Source organism: Amblyomma mixtum, chromosome 1, assembly GCF_055824585.1.
Source record: "Amblyomma mixtum isolate Tamu chromosome 1, ASM5582458v1, whole genome shotgun sequence".
Lineage (NCBI taxonomy): Eukaryota > Metazoa > Arthropoda > Arachnida > Ixodida > Ixodidae > Amblyomma > Amblyomma mixtum.
The window spans coordinates 249,730,035-249,749,971 of NC_143012.1; the positions used below are offsets into that span (position 1 = coordinate 249,730,035).

The following is a 19,937-nucleotide window of genomic DNA, read 5'->3' on the forward strand; positions in this document are numbered from 1 at the left end:
TAAACATAATTATCTGTTTCTTAAATTTATTCTTCCTATAATTGCGAGCTCAGACCCCAAAGGCAAGAAGCTACTTGCCTTCATGCCGGGCTAAGGCCCACACTTTCGTACAGCATATAGACGCACAATTTGTTCTATGTACATATTAGGCGGTGATCCACTGCTTAGGCAACATATTTCACTGTCCTTTTTAAAGTCAGCCAAACTGCGCCATGAGCTGTACATGGAGCAAACGCAAAAGTAAAACGCGAGTAGAGAGGACATAGTCACGGCGTTTTTCCTTCAGCGGATATACGCATGCTTGTGCAAACAGGAGTTCAAGAGGGTGACAAGTTCTCGAGTGGTCACCGTCCTCTCACATCACGGCGCCCTTTCTCGCACGAGAAGACCGGGCATATTAGAGGCCCTGAACGGGCAATACAGACGAGTCTTTGCTGGACTCAATGAGGGAGCAGTAGATCTGGCGCTATTGCTGACGCCGGCCCCGATGCTGTTCTGTGGATTTGCCCCCCACGGACGTGCCTCCGCTGGGACCTCCTCCGGAGCCGGGGTCCTTTTTCTTTCGATCATTCCATCGCAGGAAGCCGAAGAACCCCGATGAGGACTTGGGGGTGGTAGATTGGCGTCTGCCCCACGTGTGCGGCTGGTAGTCTTGGCCAGTGTGTACTGCGGACGGAGCGAGATTGGTCTGGGTATGGGAAACTGACCCCCAACATGCAAGGTGCGTGAGCTGAGAAAAGGCCAGAGCCTATAAGCGATAATGCACGTGACAATATCCAGAGAGGTGATAAAAAATGGTGCTTACTCGTTCTACGCTGTCTGTTGTAGCTGTCTGCATTGGTTCTTGAAATATTGCTAGGCAATGAGGATATTATCAACCTTTTTGACGCTGCTCTGTTAAGAAAGCATAGCTGGCAAACTCGACCACCACTCGGTAGTCGTGGCCATTGACGCTCGGGGAAGAATCTTACCAATATACACTCATTCTTTCAAAACACCGCATGAAAGGGTGTGCTTAGGAGCCTCTGTTACCTTTCACAGTGTGGGAAGCGATTCAATTTTCTCCTTCTAGAGAAACGTTCTTTCTTGAAGTGGGCGGCAGTAAGAATTTATGATGGTCGGCATGCCGCTACGGCAACGCTGCAGAATAAATATGCCACACTCTAAATCCAAGCAGCTTAAAGACGCATAAAATATCGTTTCTTCCCGACGCTAGCATTGGCGCATTCTACTGTAGACAGTGATATAGGACTCTACTTCATATACCAAAGATAGTTTTTGAAGGGGAGCACGCTTCCGTCCTAGTATTAGTGAAAACTACCAGTCATGTTTGCGCCGCAATGTAACTACAAGGGAAGAACGGCTTTACAAACACCACCTCCCCGCACCCGAAGAGAAAACTTCGCCTATAAATGTGATTTGGTGAAGCGCAGGACTGAATGTTGACGAATCGTCAGATTGAGTTAGGTTAACAAATATTCCTCGTAGGAGCGCTAATTTAATTTTCGGGAGAGCTATGATAGACCCATGAGTTTATGGTACCTAGCATTGTGGAATAGTTTTCAGTAGAAAACAGTTACAATAAAACGCGCGAAAGCCATGACGCTTCTAGAACGTCCGGCTGCGTAATTCTTTCGAGTTTCCGGCGGCGCTCATAAATGTGTGAAGCCGCAAGCCATAGGAAAAAATGAAAGGTTTTTGCCAATCGAATGCCTCGTTTTCGTTTTCGGCTGATCATCAATCTATTCGGGAGAGCTCCTGCTTCTTAGACCTCCAATGGAATCATTGCCAATATTTCCCAATTTTATTTTTCTCATGGACATAAAATTGTCGAATATGTGAGATACTTGGTATTACTTGGCATAGTTAGGTTGCTCTGTCTTCTCACAAGCACGACTGAATCGCAGTGTACGTAGTAGCGATTCCGGCCATGGCTACTCCATTTCAATCCCATGTTAAAGAACCCCAGGTAGTCGAAATTTCCGAAGCTCTTCGCTACGGCGTCCCGATAGCCTTAGTCGCTTTGGGACATTAAACTTCCTAAAACCAAACCTTTCCGTCGTGTTTGTCCATTCCGTCGCAAACCATGGGTATCGCGAGAAACGAACAAAAGCTGAACTCACTGTGTCCGAGCTTATTGATGTAGTTCCAGACAAATTCGTCTGCCGACCGGAAGCGGTGCAGGTCCCGCTGCATGAAGGCGAGCAGCTCGAGCTTCCGCTGCCAGTCGCCGGTGGGGTTCGGCACCGTCAGGTAGTCGCTCAGGTGGCCGCACAGGTAAGCGAGCCACAGCGCATTGGTTTCCGGGTGGAATACGTCCCAACGGTCCCTGTCACGAGGACAGATTCCATCAGGCCACGATTTAACTCTGTATCCTGTATACAGCTGTTTTAAAATGTTGAACATTAGCGGAAACGAAGAAAGGAATAGTTGTGCGTTACATGCGAGAACATAAGACCAGGTCTTTTTTCTAAAGAGGAAATTTTAATTTTGCAGTTAGAGTTTTCTGCTAATCGCCGGAAACAGCAGGCTCATTGTAAAAGACCTTTTATGTCATATATTTCCTTACTTGATAATCCTTTCCATTGTGAGATAAATGGCAGTCTTCTCCTTGTATACGCGGTTGTAGTTGCGCATCCGCATAATAATTTCGTTATCTGCATCAAGAGAGAGCAGGTGTTTATCAAGTAATCTCAGTGCACCGAACAACGAAACAAGCATCTCAGGCAGCAGGGTTCATGATAGCTGCATTGAGTACATTGGCGACGAATATTGGTGGCTTCAGAAAACCTCGCACATAGCAACTTGCACAGAACTTAGCGGCAGCCACCAGTATTTTACAGAAAATTGATGGACGAGTTAATGCACTAAGAAAGAAATGAACAGCAAGTTGCAAACATCTGGCACATAATTTAAACATTAAAATATTTTTCAGTCACACCATCTACGTGATTGTCGCCAAACACAATTCGATAAGATATAAAACAAAAACGAAAATAGAACGTGCACGCTTCATCAAGAAGATAGTTATTTTTTTTTAATATAGGAAGCAGAAAAGTGAATTTAGCTGTGCGCTCTTCAGTAATCCAGCTCATACGTCCAGCGGTTTAACCGGTCATGGCGGCCGCGTTTCGATGGAAGCAAAACACATCCACCCGTGTGCTGTGCGATGTCAGTGCACGTTACATATCTTCAGGTGGTCGAAAATATTCCGGAGACCTCCACTACGGCACCTCTTTCTCTCTTTCTTTTTATGCTCCTGCCTTCGGCCCTACGCTTACGGCGTGGTTCGGGTGTCCACCGAGATGTGAGACAATTGCTGCGCCATTTTCTTTCCTCAGAAACCAATTTTTTTTCATGAAACCCAAAAAAGAATCATCTCGGGGTTCTCATTTTTGTGTACAATCTGAAGGCTGAAGTTTCACGACAATAATTCTTGCGGCCCGTCCACGAATATAACAGAGCAGAAGGTCGTGGTCCATTCCTGCTTAGAATATTCTGTGTTATGAGCAGGGCTTATTATTTTTATTTCCTTTTCGGTTGCGCCAACCTATTCTTTGTGTTATGAGCTATGTATAATAGAGCATAGCCATTTGTAAATAATGCTGGTGGCTAGTATTGCGACGACAAAGGCCATGAGTGGCACTGGAAGTATAAGTCAAGTAGATGGCGGGGTGATTATGTACGGCAGGATCGAACTAACGTGGTTCACACAGGGAGCTCTCTGGATCTTTTTATATGACTCAGCAATACCAACTTAGCACGAGAAGAGAGAGCCTAGTACTGCGTAGCCAGGCGTAAATCCTTTGAAAACCGACGTACTGTATGTTATCCGGCTGAAGTTGTCGTCAAAGAGGGTGACCTTGATCCCGGACCCTTTGACGCAGCAGGTGCGGCCGTCGATAAGGAAGTGCTGGTTCTTGCTGGTGGAGGGGAGCACCTTGATGTTGTCCTCGTGCAGGTTCCGGTGCTCGAACTGCAGCTCCCGCTCGGCGACGGCCAGCGTGCACGCCACCTGGCCGATGATGCTGATCGCCTGCGACGGCTTCAGCTGCGCCACAGAGAAGAAGATGCGCCCCGCTAAGGTGAGTTGCATCTTTGCTTCTAACCTCAAGCGTTTTAGTAATTTTCTAGCATCAGTAGACCAGGTGACCTATAACAATAACAATGTGATTCAGACATTCGCGTAATTTTCAATGCAAAGAACATGTGAAAAAATGTAACTACAATATTGTCGGAACCTGAAAACCACCAGCAGAATGTCAATGAAGCACACTATTATACTTGATCGCCGTACTGTGCATTGCAATACTTTTGCCTTTCTTCAGTTGCAATCTTCTTATCCATTTACTTGTCTCACATGTGCGATCTAGTAACTTGAAAATAAATACGCTGCTGTTCTTAGAACTCGGCGAATATTGCTCCAGAACCATTGCACTGCACCATTGCTCTAAATGCACTTGCATCTTTTTCTCTTCCACAACCTGCTAGTCCAATAGACAAGGCATTGAAGAAAATAATGGAGGGGTACGGAGTTTATATGGCGTTTGCAGTTTGCCTGTTTGAGGATGTTTGACCATTCTCATGACACCCGTTTCAGCAGCGAGAGCCTTTAACTCTTCAGAATACTATTGCGCCAGCTCTAGACTTCATTGTGCTAAGCATTCACTCCTCCCATTTCCAGTGATCCCCACATGCATGCGCTTTACTAGAGCGGCAGACAGTGCGTTGGATACCTGACGATATTTTCTTGCGTTTAGGCTGCCATGCGTAAAAGCCACCAAAACAGTCGGAGTTCTACAGAAAAGAAGACGAGCTGCCATTGTCCGTGCCACGGCAAGGAGAATAAACGCCATAAAGAAAGGAATTTTCTATACAGTGTGTCGCAAGTTTCATTATTTTGAGTTGAAGATTCTCACAACTAGCATGGCGTTCTCGCAACTTGCCTTGGATTGCAGGATGCTGGTGCCGCTATAGTCGCTTTCCACTAGAATGTACCGCTGCTCCCTCGGACGCAGATCTGCGGTAGAAAGCATGCGTCATACGAAGGGTCCAAAGCGGTTGAGCCTTGGATCGTTTATATTCCACTAGCATTACACGACATGCCCACAGATCTCACAGGCATTCACAATTATCGTGTCATATTCAGCAACCTGTTAACGTAATGGCATTGAGGAGCAAGGCTGAGTGTGCATATTCTGAGAACATGATGACGCATACTCGAAGCAGTGCGTGCTACAGAAATTCACAGGGACAACCAAATACCCTACGTGTTAGAAATGCGATAGCATCAGAAGCTGTTGATGCCTTTACCGGAAGTGACGTCACTTCCAGCCTGGTGCACCACTTCCCTCCAGCCAGTTGGAGTTATCCGGTTCGGTGACGTCAGTACTGTCCAGCCAATAGGCGAGTGATGACCGACAACATATCTATTTCCCCACGAGGCTTTTAATCTCATTGGATTATTAACAGAATGCACATTATGGCCCTGGGAATTAATTTCGAGACTCCTTTTTGAAAACAAGTATCAAACCATGATCGTACGTGGGAGACGGTGTTGCCATGGGAGGGAGAGGTTGAGTGAAACGACTTCCTGCTCTGCGCATTCTTTTTTAAAATAGATTTAGGAATATGTTGTCGTCGGTGGAGACTGGAACAGAACATAATACTGGGACTGATCTTTTTTCTGTTATTACCTCCACCCCTCACGTAATGCACCCCCTAGGACCCTTGAGGAATAATTACAAAATAAATCGCATACAGCACTTATAATTGTTGAGTCATCTGTTTTTATGAAAAAGAGAAGACGGTCGAAAAAGCTGAAAGAGTATTCTTCCACCTTAGTACCGAAGGAATTCCGCTACTGCAAGTTCGCCTTCCTCTTATAAGACTGCGCCACCGTTGTTTGTGCTCTAACTTTTCAACACAAAAACAGAAGCTCGGACTACCATGCAGTCACTACCCAGTGAGCGAGCCAAGATGTAGAATCGACGAATGTGCGTAGGCACAAGGTTGTGAAAACATCTTATGACCTAATTGTACTACGGGGCTATAGTTCACTGTAAGCTTTCACCCTGTCAGCGCCCCGGCGTGCCCTTTTAAATTGTTACTGTTTGCGTGCTGTCCTCTTTAACTGAATTCAACTTTAGATAATTCGTACCAACTCCTATTCTCATTTACGGTGGACATCACATACCCCCAAAAATGAAGAAGGAGGCAAAGGGAAAGCAGTTTCAGATGCATGTTGAGTGCAATTAGCTTTCACTACCAAAAACGTTTTCGTGAAAGCACAAGTATATCATCTGTAACCTTCAAATTAACCATGCTGGCAGAAGAAAGGTATTGCTATAACCACGGAGTCCAACATGCGGTCACTACAGAATTTGAGAGGCACATTTTAATGATGCGGGCATAATTTTCCAGTTTTTGTCAAATATACGCAGACTGACGGTTTCTGCTTCTGAGCAGGGGATTCGTGCACTTTTCTTTTCATTTGCATTGCTAGTTTTCAGAGGAATGACGACGAGTTCTCCTCACCCCCGAGAGGTTTGAACCGTTGCAGTTGCGATACGAGTGACGCTGCATTGGCCAAATGCAAAATTGTTGATTACGTTGACCAATTTTGACAAACTCTGGCCATTTCTCATAGAGTTATACACTTTGAGGGATTACGAAGCATGTCAGCAGCTGCGTTAGGCACTGATACGGCCAGCGTCTAAGCCTTCTGCGCTTTCCTGTACAACCACACTCTAAATACAAAAGGAGTAAAGAGGGAGTGAGGTTTTCCTCTAGCGCACCCTTTAAAAAAGAGAGTGCAATAGGGAAGGGGGGGGGGGGGGGGAGTGGAGACCGTGGTATTAAGCTGTTAATAAAGAGAGACACAAATAATAAATTTTACTATGTTTTCTTTTCAATAATACTAATGCGCCCATGTTATTACGTGCCCTATGCGTAAAGCCACAGAAAACATAGAGAAAGATCATTATCGAATATCCGCCGCCATGTGGTAGCTCAGACCACTTGAACATCTCTGCTTGTCGTTAGGCGATCTCGGATGCTGTTCTTTCTCGATACGTATACGCACGGACTGACCCGTGAGAACAAATGTATTAAAAACAAATGCACTGCTGCCACTTGCTCTGGTAGTAGGCCGCTTAAATTCGATAACTGAATGCGCATACTCCCCGACGCAGAGAAAGCGAGAAAGGGGCTTGTTTGAGTTACCACTAGTATCGCATAGAGTTGCACGCATTTAAATGTTAAATAAACCTACCGCGAGTTAGTGGCGAGAGCGATATCTCTTATGAGAAGAAGAGTGCTAGATGGTTGTGAATGAAAAAAATTCTTCGCCAAAGCATCCTTTAGCAAAGAAGGCGATCAAAATAAAATCGTTGTAGGTGAAGGTGGAAGGTGAAGGCTGACCATACCGCAGTCAAAACAGCCCTTTACCTTTTTTGCGAAGAATCTGTTGCCAATTAATGGAGTAAGGCGTATTAGCTCTGTGCACACCTCCCCTGAAAAATTCACACTTACCAGGTGGCGGATGATAAGGGCGTGAGCGGGGTTTGGCGAATTCCTCATATGCTTTGGCAAAGTTTTCCGGGAGGACGTCGTCCACGAAGACGATCCTGAGAAAAAGAACAAAAAGCGAACATATAGCAACGAGCGAGCTAAATGTACTTCCGGACGGCCATGAATTTTACCTCCGCAGTATCCTGAATCCAAAACTTTTATTGTTGATGCCCATGTGAAGGTCGCTGAGCTTCCTGCATCGCACAAATAATATGAATGAATGATTGCGTGAATTTATTAATTCCTTATTTAATAATGAGATAGTCCATGTCAGATATTAAAATTACTGTTGGCCATCTGTCCTGTGGTAGACCAGCGACAACTTTGAGATCGCTTCGGCAACCAGCATTGCAGAAATGCGAAAGCAAAACGTCCACATACTATACCGACGTCCGTGGCTGTTCTGACGTCCATGTGTAGTACCGACGTGCATAGCTATTTTGACGTCAAAGTGTATTTTTTTGCGTTTTTCGCGTTTTATTAACTAATTACGCCTCATCAACCAAAATTTTCCCCCGGCAACATTTTGTCATACTCTACCACAATCACACTTTCACACATTTATCTTCAGAGAACCACGTAATCGTGCGCACAAAATTTGTGGACACGTTTTGCGGACACTTTTTGCTGACGTGACATGGCCTTAAAATGCTTTCGCATTATTAACCCTAATCCGAGCCATCAGAATACCCTTCGAAAGAGATAATCCGGCCTAAAAACCGAAAATTACGCCCTCACAAGAGGAAATTCTATCTTACAAGTAGGCAATCCGCCACTTAGAAAATCCGCGAACGGTATCCGTACTTGCAGGTGAAGAGGTTGCAGTAGGCCTTCGAGGCAGTGTGAGTGTCAATGGGGTACAGCTGAACGACGATGTCCACGGCTGTCAGGGCCTTATTTCCCGTGGCCACGACGTACGTCTCCGAGTCGATGGTCTCCGCGATCTTTTTCAGTTTGGTTCCATTGAACCTGAACATGAAGCAGCAGGAACACACCTCACACCCCGTGTACTAGAAGTGAACAACTTCCGTACAGAAAGGGCTGTACAGAAGCGTAGAAACGACAGAGTCCAAACTTCACAGCCACTACCTCATGCAATATGGCAGCAACGTTGAGGTTATTAGAGAACGCGCTGCCCCTTTAGAGATACATGTGCTGATATGCTTTGGGCACTGAGCCATCCGCGTCGAAAGACAAGCTCCTCAATGAAGTGTTGGAACATTGCTGAGATCTCATTAATCCAATCAGCAATGAGCAAGGGGTGTGACTATGTTTTCCATTTAGCTTTACCAGTCCTAAAAGCTAGACATGGATTACGTTTCTGTCATAAAACGACCAGCATGCATATCAGCAGCGCGGATGTTACCTGGTATTTGACCAAATCATCTTTTATCGGACGACGCCGAAATAGCACTTGTAAGGCGTTTAATGATGTTTTCTAAAAAGAAAATCTGCCTTCGTTCGCGGTTTGTCTGTTTACGTAGTCCACTGTGTGCTTTTTTGTTTGTTTGCTCTCATACTGACTTTATCACACTGAGAAAAATACGTTCACTGCGAGCGTCTAGCGGCTGTCTTCAAAATAAGCAGGAATATACACATGTGACAAGAGCCGCGCTGGTTTCCTCTGCCGAGAATTAACGGTGTGGCTGTTATTTCAGCTAACGTCTCATTACCAAAACCCTGAATCTCAAAACTGTGGCAATTAAGGTGGTTCCTGACTGGTTGTTGCCACGTCTATGGCGCCTCTGTTTCGCGCGATCAGCCCCTGAGCCTTAGCCAGCCAATGGCAAAGCGTTCTTGACTGAGAGCCCCCTTCTAATGCTTGCATTCAATGGTCGTAGCACGGGTCACTGATACTACTGCACGTCGCAGTATCAAGGAGGCGGAATCAGGAGTCCACTCAATTGAAAAAGGCCGAAGCAGGGAGTCTCTTACGATGGCTTCAAGGCTCGGTTGAAATCCAGGACGTCCTCACTGTCGCACAGAGACAAAAGCTTGTTCAGGCAGTCGTTGTAGCATTTCCGGCAGCTGTGCGGGTACTGAAAGTTACCAGAAGTGAAGTCATGTCAACGCCACAAGATCTAAAATCTGTCATTTACAGGCACTTATAAAATTTGCAGTTAATGAAACCGAAAGAAACAGAAGCAGGTCATTCAGGTTGTAGTCCTAATTGGTTGCATTAAATGAAAATGTACCAGTAACGATAGCGGTTTGCCGCGCAATCGTCCTGTCATCAGCATGCTCGAAAGTTGTTTCCGCGTACATCACCACGAGGTGTGAAGTGACAACATCCCTCTGCCAGCTTTAAGAAATTGCCATTGCCTTACTGTTTTCAACAGACCCCAAGGGCTGCTTGGAAAACCTCCGCCATTTCACTCGCTCTTACTATGCAAGTACCGCGAATGTTCATCGAAGCACTCGCTAGTGTGTGTAACTTTTGGTCGTGTAATCTAATTGGGAATCCAAGTAAGGGCATTCCAGCGCACTGCGTTGATGAGCTAGCCAGTCATTAGGTATTTATTCCAGCAAATGGAGCGCGAATGTCCATTCATTGAGAGGACTTAGTAGTAGCGCTAAAAATAGCGACGACAGGGTAGAAGAAGGCAACAAAAGCGCTAAAGACAACACTAGGGCTTGTGTTGTCTTCTACCCTGCCGTCTCTGTCTTTTAGCGCTACTACTATGTCCTTTCAATCTAAACATCGACTAGCCCAGCTTTCTGCCTTAAGCGTCCATTCATGCTTATACACTTGTCACTGAACTCCTTTCTCTGACCACGTAGCAATTCTGCTTCCGCAAACCCACGTCCTGCAAACTTTTGTCCGTGACTGCACATCACTCTACTAGAGGCATACCTATCGCGGACGTCGTTCAATGAAAATACTATATATTACAAGTTATTTTTAGCTCTATTCAGCTTCAAGGTACAGTTTGGGTGCGAAGATTTCTGGTGTGGATAAACCGCTTCTCTGTGAGATATATTTTGGCTAATATAAAAATTTGTTGTCCAACTTTCATGAAGTGGATCTGGAAGCCTTCACCCATCTGTGTCATATTTCTTCCTTCTCTTATCCGCGTTTCGTTTTGCGCAGTTCAGAGCTTGTGAGCTTGTCTTTGGCTTTTGGTTTCTGTTTTCATAGCCTGCTTGCGTGAAAATTATACTAAATATTGACACTGGAGACCAACGAAAATTTGATAGTACCAAATATTTCCCGAATAAGAATAAAAGGCCCAAATAAGGCACTCCGTCGAGCAGCCCCGAACAGCTATAACAAATAGGCCAATCATCTTTTTATCCTATTTTGTTGCAAACAAGTTTGAAGACTGCGGCGCGACAGCTGCAATGACCCCTGCCTTAGATACTAAGGTTTCAGGTTTGAACGGTGATTCTAGGAACAAACTGATACTAATACTAGATGGAAATAAGCACCCATTAGATGAAATATATCGATGAAAATATTTTCGAAGCTTAGTAGATGAATGTATTTCTCCCATACGCTGCACAAAGTAAGCTGAATACAAAAATTTTTCAGTCGTAGTAAATTAAGCCCTCGATAATTCAACCCTAAAAGAGGGTAACCATAGTGCAGCGGATGGATCACCACTGTTAACCACGAAATGACCTAACGGGAAAAGTGTATGAAACAGCTCTATTTTGCCATGTTATCAAACGCGTCCCTTGAAGCAGCTGCGATCTCCTAGCTTCCACGACATTCCGCAAGCGATAAGACCGGAACCGCCTTAATGATCATTTCAAATGTACTCCATAGACGTGAGAAGAAGAGCAGCAAATGTCTCTCCTTACACATATATTTGCGCCAGAGCTGCTGGCACCGTGGTCCTCCTCTTCACCACGTCGTCCCTGGAAAAACAACGCTCATGGCTTGAACTTTCGGAATCAAATGGTAACTCACGCTGTTTTCTCTTTATCTTTAAGCCATAAGAAATAAATATTGGGGGAAATATATTGCAAAATATGTGTATGGCTCAAAGTCAAAACTGCGAACAGACTGCGGAGTCTCACTGTCGCCCACAGCTTGCGGCATCAAAGGAAGGGCATCGCTAAATGCCGCTTCATCATATGAAAAGAGACTTTAATGAATAAAGGAGAGGTGTATATGGAAAGGGGAAGGGCTACAATCGTAAGCCTAACTATGCAAATATGAATGTTCATCGAGTAAATCGCTTCATTTTTGAATATTCTCAGTGGCTGTATCAGCAAACTGCAAAAATAGCTCATACATATGCAATCGACATGAAACAGCAGTCCGGTATAAGGGAACAAATTACTCATTGGCATCCACCCAAGCGCAGCAATATGGATACAAAGGAAAGCTACCCACCGAACAGGACCAGTTTTTCTTTAACTACAAAATTCCTGTGGAAGCTGTTAGCTTTCCTTTCTAGCCGTATGGCTGCGCTTGGGTGGATTCCAGTGCGTAATCTTCTTCCTTATTACAAATTTACTCCACCTTGAGGTGTTGCCGTAAACATTTGCCTTGCCCGGTATAATGGGAAATGCTACAAAATGTATTTCTCTCATTATGTTCCGCAGCATTTCTGCATCTTATTGATGGCCCAAACATCCATTTATTGTGCTAGCTTTCTCCCAATTTCACTTTGAAGAGAAAACTGTCTGAGTTGTATGGAAGAAGCCCTAAGACATCTTCCATGATGACTGCGAACCCGGACAAAACCTCTTCTTTCTTGGCCTCTTCTAAGTGTTGACCTACCTATTACATCTTATCATGATGTTTTAATGGCATCTTTCAGATTAGACAGCTTGCTGCTTCTGTCCTTGTTACGTGATCTACTTTGACAGAACAGCCTAGCGTACCAATTTTGCTGCGTGCCGTGTTTCTAAAAGAATTACTAAAATGACCGGGTGGAGAAATTTTCGTGACAAGAGCGTCGGACAAACTGTAGGTGCTAAGCTATCTCCTGTTAGCATCATACTTAGCGTTGAGGCAATAAGGTTCACCCTTCTTTGTCTTAAACGACAACTGTCCCATTCCGCAGTTCACTTCTCACAGCTTAAACTAAAGCATCATCTTCAAGTTACAAATTTACTTTAGCCTTTGGTTCACCTCTCTCTTTGATAGCGAATTCTAGAGCAATAAAGAAATACAACCCTGGGCCGGGTAAATATTAAGATTTTTTAGACCAATCACACGGGCTTCGAAACGCGTTACTTGTTTTACTGACCGGAACACAGCGTTGAAAAAAAAACGAGGCAAGCTCGCAAGCGCTGCGCTCCACACTAATGAAGGCTAAAAACTGTTCATCACGCATTGTGCAGGTAGGACTAGACCGGCATCTGTACGCACCAGCCTTCCGGAGCTGGACCGCTTGGTATCCGGCGAAATGGACACTGCCGACTGAAAGAAAAAAAAAGATGAAAGAAATGGCAGCACATTTTCATGTGTGTGACGCGATTGACTGAGCGTTAGCGCTGGAGTTTCCGCAAAGAACTTTTACAGGCATGTCTTGTGTTTCACAAATCCAGACAGCTGCAGGTGATTGCACGCTTGCCTAAGAATGCTGTGATAACCTGCAGTGGATTTCGGTGATGGGTTTCAAACTGATTCTTCCCGCAGGCCAAGGCGGACGTCCAAATCTCTAGGCCACCCGTCGCCTTCAACCCTTCAATCAATCAATCAATCAATCAATCAATCAATCAATCAAACAATCAATCAATCAATCAATCAATCAATTAAAGAACCTAGTTGCTCATCTAAGGAAACTTTGGACAAACTATTTGGACCGATAGCCTACATGGCTAGTATCCGGTCCAATATAAAACAGCATATTTGGGCAACCTCATAGGAAATATGTGAGTAATTTTTAAACACAAAACAGTGAACAAAAATAAGGAAATTGTCCGGTCTTATTTCAAATAAAAAACAAAGCATTTGGACAAACGGATGAGGAAAATGCAAACTGATAACTTTTTCTGCACTAAACCATCCGAGCAACATCCTGTTTGAAGAACTTCGCATACTAAAATTTTCAGCTCTGCGTGACTATAAAATCTCCGTTCTAGTAAATATTATAATAACAACAAACTCATCACTTCCGTTGAGCTTGTTCACTTTTCCAGTACGTAACACAAGATATGCATGCATTCAACAAAATACAAACAATCAATTAAAGTAGCGAAATCACATCATTACTTGAGTGTGCAAAAAAAACAACTTCGAAGAAAGTTTAAAACTCCTGGCAAGCTTTAATTCTATTGGCAATGTATTCTAGATCCTCGTTCCAACAGATTCGAATAATCTCTGACAGTATGTATTCTTGTCCATTGGTAAGTTATGTTACCGTTAGCCGCATGTCTTGTGTTACGTACTGCAAAAGTGAAAAAGCTCAACGGAAGTGGAGAGTTAGTTGTTCTTATAGTATTTACTAGAACGGAGATTTTATAGCCACGCCGAGCTGAAAATTTTACTGCGCGAAGTTCTTCAAACAGGATGTTGCTCGGATGGTTTAGTGCAGAAAAAGTTATCTTTAGTGCTCGCTTTTGTAAACGTTGTTCGCTCTCCCTCCTTTTTCCCGAAAGTGGAGAGGGAGAGTTCTTTCAACTTTTCCACCCGTTGCATACCGCCCTTTCCCCTCTTCTCTCCATAACAGTAGAGGAGAATATCCCTGCCTCCACTTTTCCTCCTGCCAACCGAGGCAGCTGGCAAGCTGCAGGTTGTGACGCTGACGCCTACGACAATGACGGCGCAAAACTCAGGAAGGAGCTACTGAGAGCTAACCCTCTAATGCGTTCATGCAAGGATACACCGTCGATCAACACTGAGACAGCGCACGCAGCGATTAGTCAGACATACCTATAACGCAGGCTCAGTAAAGTCAAGGACCTCCTCTTTTTCTTGACGGGGAAGGTAAGACCGATAAATAATTAAAAAAATTGACTGGGGCATAGTTTTGGTTAAGCCTGGTAGGTTGCCAAAAGCAGGTGTTTTATACTGCATATGCAGCGCCTCTAGTGGGAAGAGCGCGGCGCGCCGTGCCAAGCGGCCGCCGTTACCCGACGAGCATAGTTAGTAGCCCGTCTCTCCCTCCTGGTATGACGTCACGCCATAACGTCACTAGCGCCTCTAGCGGCAGGAGCGCGGCGCGCCGTGCCAAGCGGCCGCCGTTACCCGGCGAGCCGAGTTGGGTAGCCCGTCTCTAGCTCCTGGTATGACGTCACGCTGTGACGTCACTAGGCATGGTATGACGTCAGGGGTCATTCTAAAGGTCAAACGTGCCAAGTGGCCGCCGCTACGAGAAAGGCCGTTCTTGGGAGTAACATTGCTTTCGCAATAATAATCCATCAAGCTTGGTCACTTTTCAGCGGAGCTTGCCTACAACCGGCTTGTCAGCGAACGAATATCGACCTCTGATATCTGTAACTTTTATCAGTATTAGTGCGGGAATGCAATTAACTTCTGCATTTTCACCTCTCCTTGTCAGAAACCAAATTACATGAGGCTTGCCCTCGGGTCGAAAGTGCCAGATAATCGTGCTTTCTGAAGCTACATTTTGGGCGTGAGCCAGTTCAGGTCAATAACCGAACTTATCTGCACTACAGTAAAGAATGCGCCGCTACCCCGTTTAGACACTTGAGAACGCAGATTTTCCGTATTGACATTAAAGCGTATTAAAGCGATTCCGTATTGACATCGCCAACTTTAAACTGACTTGGTCTGTACCTTGTTTGGTTTATGGACGTTTAGCATCCTAAAGCGTCTCAGGCTATGAGGGACGCCGTAGTGAAGGGTTCTGGGAATTTCGACCACCTGGAGTTCTTTAACGTGCTTTGACATTGCACAGCACACGGCCCTGTAGAATTTCGCATCCATCGAAATGCGACTGCCACGGCCAGGATCGAACCAACGTCTTCTCGAACCAATGTCCTCATCGAACCAATGTCCTCATAAGCAAATCTACCGAAACTGCAGCTTTGTTCTTGAGATTACTTTGCTGTCAGCAATCGGTTCGATTCATGCCAACCAGGTTTATTGCAGCACAGCTTTAATAATAATGGCGGACGGCTACTACGAGCAGGGTGTTCCGACAAATGTTCGGCTCCGTGTGGCAATTTTGTTCTTCGCCTAGTGGAACTGCTATAGCCATGCATTGCACTTTTCACATGTTGAGAACCACTGAAGTGTCGCCGCGAGTCTATTCAGCGGTGCTCTAAGATTAGGTACAATGATGAACTCAGGCGCGGTCTTTCCCCTTATACTATAGAGCTGTCTCGGCCGAGTGAGTCTGCTTCAATAAATATCTGGCTCGAAGTTATTTCAACCGAAGCTCCCACTCACCTTGGACATGCCAAGCTGCCAGTCGATTCGCTCGGGGCCCATCGATAGCGCGTCGGCGAGTACGCGGTCCGGGATCGCAGTGGTCGCTTCCTCCGCAGCCTGCGAGAAGGGAAGTGAGAGAACGAAATCGAGCATGTGCTCTTTAAGGTCTCTATTCGACAATATATCACTACACTGCGGCTAAGACCGCTATAGAGTAGAGCTCCACGATGTTACCGCTCTGTTCTGCCTGGAGAAATTGTCAATTCACAGTGGTGTGCTGGAACGCAAAGGTGGTCAGCACAGGTGTGTTGGGCCAAACAACGCGCGTCCTAGATCGTGCCCATTTGAGTTCCGTTATCCCTACGTCAGCTCTTCCCTCACAGCGCGGGTCGTCAGGTGTTCGCCAGTGTGATAGCTGCACACATTTACTTTACATACCGCTAAACGTATTAGACTAGTTCTTTCCGCTTCTTTTTGTCGGTGCCGTCGTAGTCATCATCATCCCGTCCCCATGCCTCATTCCGCAGCAAAAAGAGAAATATGCGTGTGTGCTTGTGTGTGCGCGCGTATATGTGTATGTGTGCTAGACTGGGTTATCAAGGGTTATAAAGTTACCAAGGGTTGTCAAGCTATCAAGTTATCAAGGGTTATCAAGGTTATCAGTTATCAACGAAACGCAAACACTTATTGAGAAGGCAACTGGGACATTTCCTGCCTATCCAGCTGCAGACAAACCATGACTGAAGCTAAATGAATTTGTCTGCAAGATTAGAATCATGCAGGCAGTTTACAGATAAGCCAAACTTTTCAGAGGCATGAATGCGGAGCATCAAAAAATCATGTTGCCTAGGTTGTATCGCTAGCGGCATGCGAAAATCGAACTGGTAACAAAATAAGCAGCGCGCTTTAGACCGTTTCATTTTCCGTTGTGCATCGCATTCCATGACTGCGGTCCTCTATATGGCACTTGACTTTTGCATGAGCTTGAATGTAATATTTAACTATACAGTTATGAAGAATGTTCCCTGTGGCTCCAAATCGCTGACCAAAGCGCAATTCCAGAAGGGAAACCCGGCCTGGCATAACTCCATTCTAGACCGCGCTCGAGTGATATGCCCACGCCTATCTGGAAGCGGACAGCTCGGCTTGCGCCCTGCTATCACGGCAGGCTCCTCGGCAGACGTAGAGTCGACCAAAGAATAGCTACTTCACGTATTCCACGTAGTGCAGATGCTAGGGCAGTATGAACGCAGCTGAGCTAGCTATCGGCACTATTGTTCGTGTTGAAAAGGTCCACAGCGCTTTTCGCTCACCCAAAGTTAATAAAACCAAAAGCTTCTCCCGGCCTCCATTTGAAGCGCGGGCTGCTGATGTCCACTCCGGTTAGGAGCTTGTAAGCCTACATCCAAATCTTCATTAAAATCCCTTCCACATTGCACTTGGTTAGCAGTTGTTTTTTCTGGGCCTTAATACGATTGCCCTTCCTTCAGCACACTGCTAAAAACGACTGCCAGATCACCCACTCGCTTATAAGAAAACCGGAAAACTCTTCATATAGAAGCAGTAAAAATTCCCTTGCGGACATTGCTGCCCTCAGCACGTTCGTACGCACTTCCTTCGTGGAACTCATAGATATAGGGTCACTAAGCCGCGCATGATTTGCGTACATACCTCAGGTTCCGACTCGGCATCGCAAGCCAGCTTCCGTTGCGCCATGACGTCTTCTATCAGCCACAGCACAAGTGGGGTGAGTAGCAGCGTCCAAGAGCTCGCAAGCCCTCGAAACAGTGTCAGCTTACTCGTCGTCCGTTCCAAGCCCCCCCAGAAACCAACTTCTGATCCGCAGCGATGCGAGTTCTCTCCGCGACTAATGCATGCGACGAAGCAGAAGCCCAGACGAAAAGGCGCAACGAATCTTCTTCGACGTTCGTTGTCTTCTTTCACGCACGCAGCATCGCGAGCAGCTCGTGCTGACAGCCCCGTGCGAAATTTGGTTGCTGATGCTTCGGTTCCAATCAGATTTGGCCGCTACTTTTAGGCCTGCTTGGGCTCGTTGTGATATCCACGAAAGAGACAGAACAGCAACCAAAGTCTCCCGTCCTCTCGACTATTATTCTGATTCACTTTTGTGCATGAAATGGACCTTTATTTATTTCGCCTTGCTCTGTCTGCCATTGAGGCATTTTAATGCTGACATCAAGAAGGGCGTCTTGCATTTGTTTTATTTTTCGTGTTTGCACTTTTCATGCCATGTACATCCTCTACGGTCGAAGTAATTCCAGTGAAACTACACTTTAATCGTGCTTGTCTCGTTCCATGCCACACCATAATTGCCAAGAGCGTGTTGACCACCCTAATCGGAGAAGAGGAAGACGGAAAGCAGATATCGTATTAATCATCTAATGTGACGTTCGAGCTTAACATGCGGTCATTACCTCTTTTCCAGGCAATGGTAACTCTGCTGTCATTCGCAATCAGCTGCGGTCGCTATCTGTTGCCACTCATTAACGAACTGAAAACTCTGCGCCGCATGATGCAGCCGCAACGGTTCCCTTGCACGAATGATCGAGGACCTTAAGCCCAACCGAAAGCCGGGCCAAATTTAGAGGGTGGCCATAGTGTCTGGCACGCTCAATTATCGTTAGACATCGATTTGAGTCCAAATCGGCCAAGGTCGCTGGGGTGAAATTTCGGGGGCAGCCCGGGCCAAATTTCAGTCACCATCATGTCGGGCACGGTCAATTATGGTTAGAGATCTCACGATTAACTTAAATCTGTTGCTAAGTGGCTTATCAAGGTCAGTCAAGGTGAAGGATCGCACCGACACGTAGATCGACTTTTGCATCGAGTAGAGTTATCGCTTTAAAAATATATAGTCTTAAACACTCAGTTTTTTGCCCACTCCACTCGTACCAACATTAATTATTAGCTGTTAACAATGCTTAACGTTCAACACTGAATGCATTACTCTTTCTAATGAGCTAAAACTTGTTTTTTCTGTCATCAGCGGGAGGGCCACAGTGATCGCGCAAGCTCTTGTCCTACCATAAGCTTGCCGTCCTGGTTAGCTCAATTGGTAGAGCGACTGCTCCGGTGTAGCGGTGGTCCTGGGTTCGAACCCCGGACCAGGACGAATTTTTCTTTAACTACGAAGTTTCTGAGAAAGCTGTACAGCTTTCCTTTGTAGCCGTATGGCTGCGCTCAGGTGGATGCCAATGAGTAATTACTCCCTTATTACAAATCTACTCCACCTTGGGGGATTCCCCTAAAACATTTGACCAACACAGTTCCCACTTCGAGTTATTGATCAATTCGCTCTCGTCCTACCATAAGCTTGCCGTCCTGGTTAGCTCAATTGGTAGAGCGACTGCTCCGGTGTAGCGGTGGTCCTGGGTTCGAACCCCGGACCAGGACGAATTTTTCTTTAACTACGAAGTTTCTGAGAAAGCTGTACAGCTTTCCTTTGTAGCCGTATGGCTGCGCTCAGGTGGATGCCAATGAGTAATTACTCCCTTATTACAAATCTACTCCACCTTGGGGGATTCCCCTAAAACATTTGACCAACACAGTTCCCACTTCGAGTTATTGATCAATTCGCTCTCGTCCTACCATAAGCTTGCCGTCCTGGTTAGCTCAATTGGTAGAGCGACTGCTCCGGTGTAGCGGTGGTCCTGGGTTCGAACCCCGGACCAGGACGAATTTTTCTTTAACTACGAAGTTTCTGAGAAAGCTGTACAGCTTTCCTTTGTAGCCGTATGGCTGCGCTCAGGTGGATGCCAATGAGTAATTACTCCCTTATTACAAATCTACTCCACCTTGGGGGATTCCCCTAAAACATTTGACCAACACAGTTCCCACTTCGAGTTATTGATCAATTCGCTCTCGTCCTACCATAAGCTTGCCGTCCTGGTTAGCTCAATTGGTAGAGCGACTGCTCCGGTGTAGCGGTGGTCCTGGGTTCGAACCCCGGACCAGGACGAATTTTTCTTTAACTACGAAGTTTCTGAGAAAGCTGTACAGCTTTCCTTTGTAGCCGTATGGCTGCGCTCAGGTGGATGCCAATGAGTAA

The 19,937-nt window shown here is 45.7% G+C and overlaps 1 protein-coding gene across 1 annotated transcript; it reads right to left on the reverse strand.

The window, feature by feature from the left end:
* Window positions 1-466: 466 nt before the first annotated feature.
* LOC149371454 (serine/threonine-protein kinase haspin-like) lies at window positions 467-17,641 on the reverse strand. Its single transcript, XM_089585178.1, has 13 exons — window positions 17,540-17,641; window positions 15,887-15,985; window positions 12,899-12,949; window positions 11,377-11,433; window positions 9,508-9,611; window positions 8,377-8,541; window positions 7,704-7,766; window positions 7,534-7,628; window positions 4,947-5,020; window positions 3,823-4,051; window positions 2,570-2,657; window positions 2,124-2,329; window positions 467-666 (listed from the first exon to the last, which is right to left on the reverse strand). Exons 1-13 carry the CDS (start codon window positions 17,582-17,584, stop codon window positions 467-469), a joined length of 1,476 nt encoding a protein of 491 aa, XP_089441304.1. The 5' UTR covers window positions 17,585-17,641.
* Window positions 17,642-19,937: the final 2,296 nt, after the last annotated feature.

What these genes read in the sequence shown, in the direction of transcription:
- LOC149371454 (XM_089585178.1), bottom strand. Translation starts at nt 17,584, where the DNA reads ATGGCGCAACGGAAGCTGGCTTGCGATGCCGAGTCGGAACCTGAG. An exon ending in TGCAACCTCTTCACCTGCAA is followed by an intron (nt 7,767 to 8,376) that starts GTACGGATACCG and finishes TGTGCGATGCAG; the next exon opens with GAAGCTCAGCGACCTTCACA. An exon ending in CATCAATAAGCTCGGACACA is followed by an intron (nt 667 to 2,123) that starts GTGAGTTCAGCT and finishes CTCCGTCCGCAG; the next exon opens with TACACACTGGCCAAGACTAC.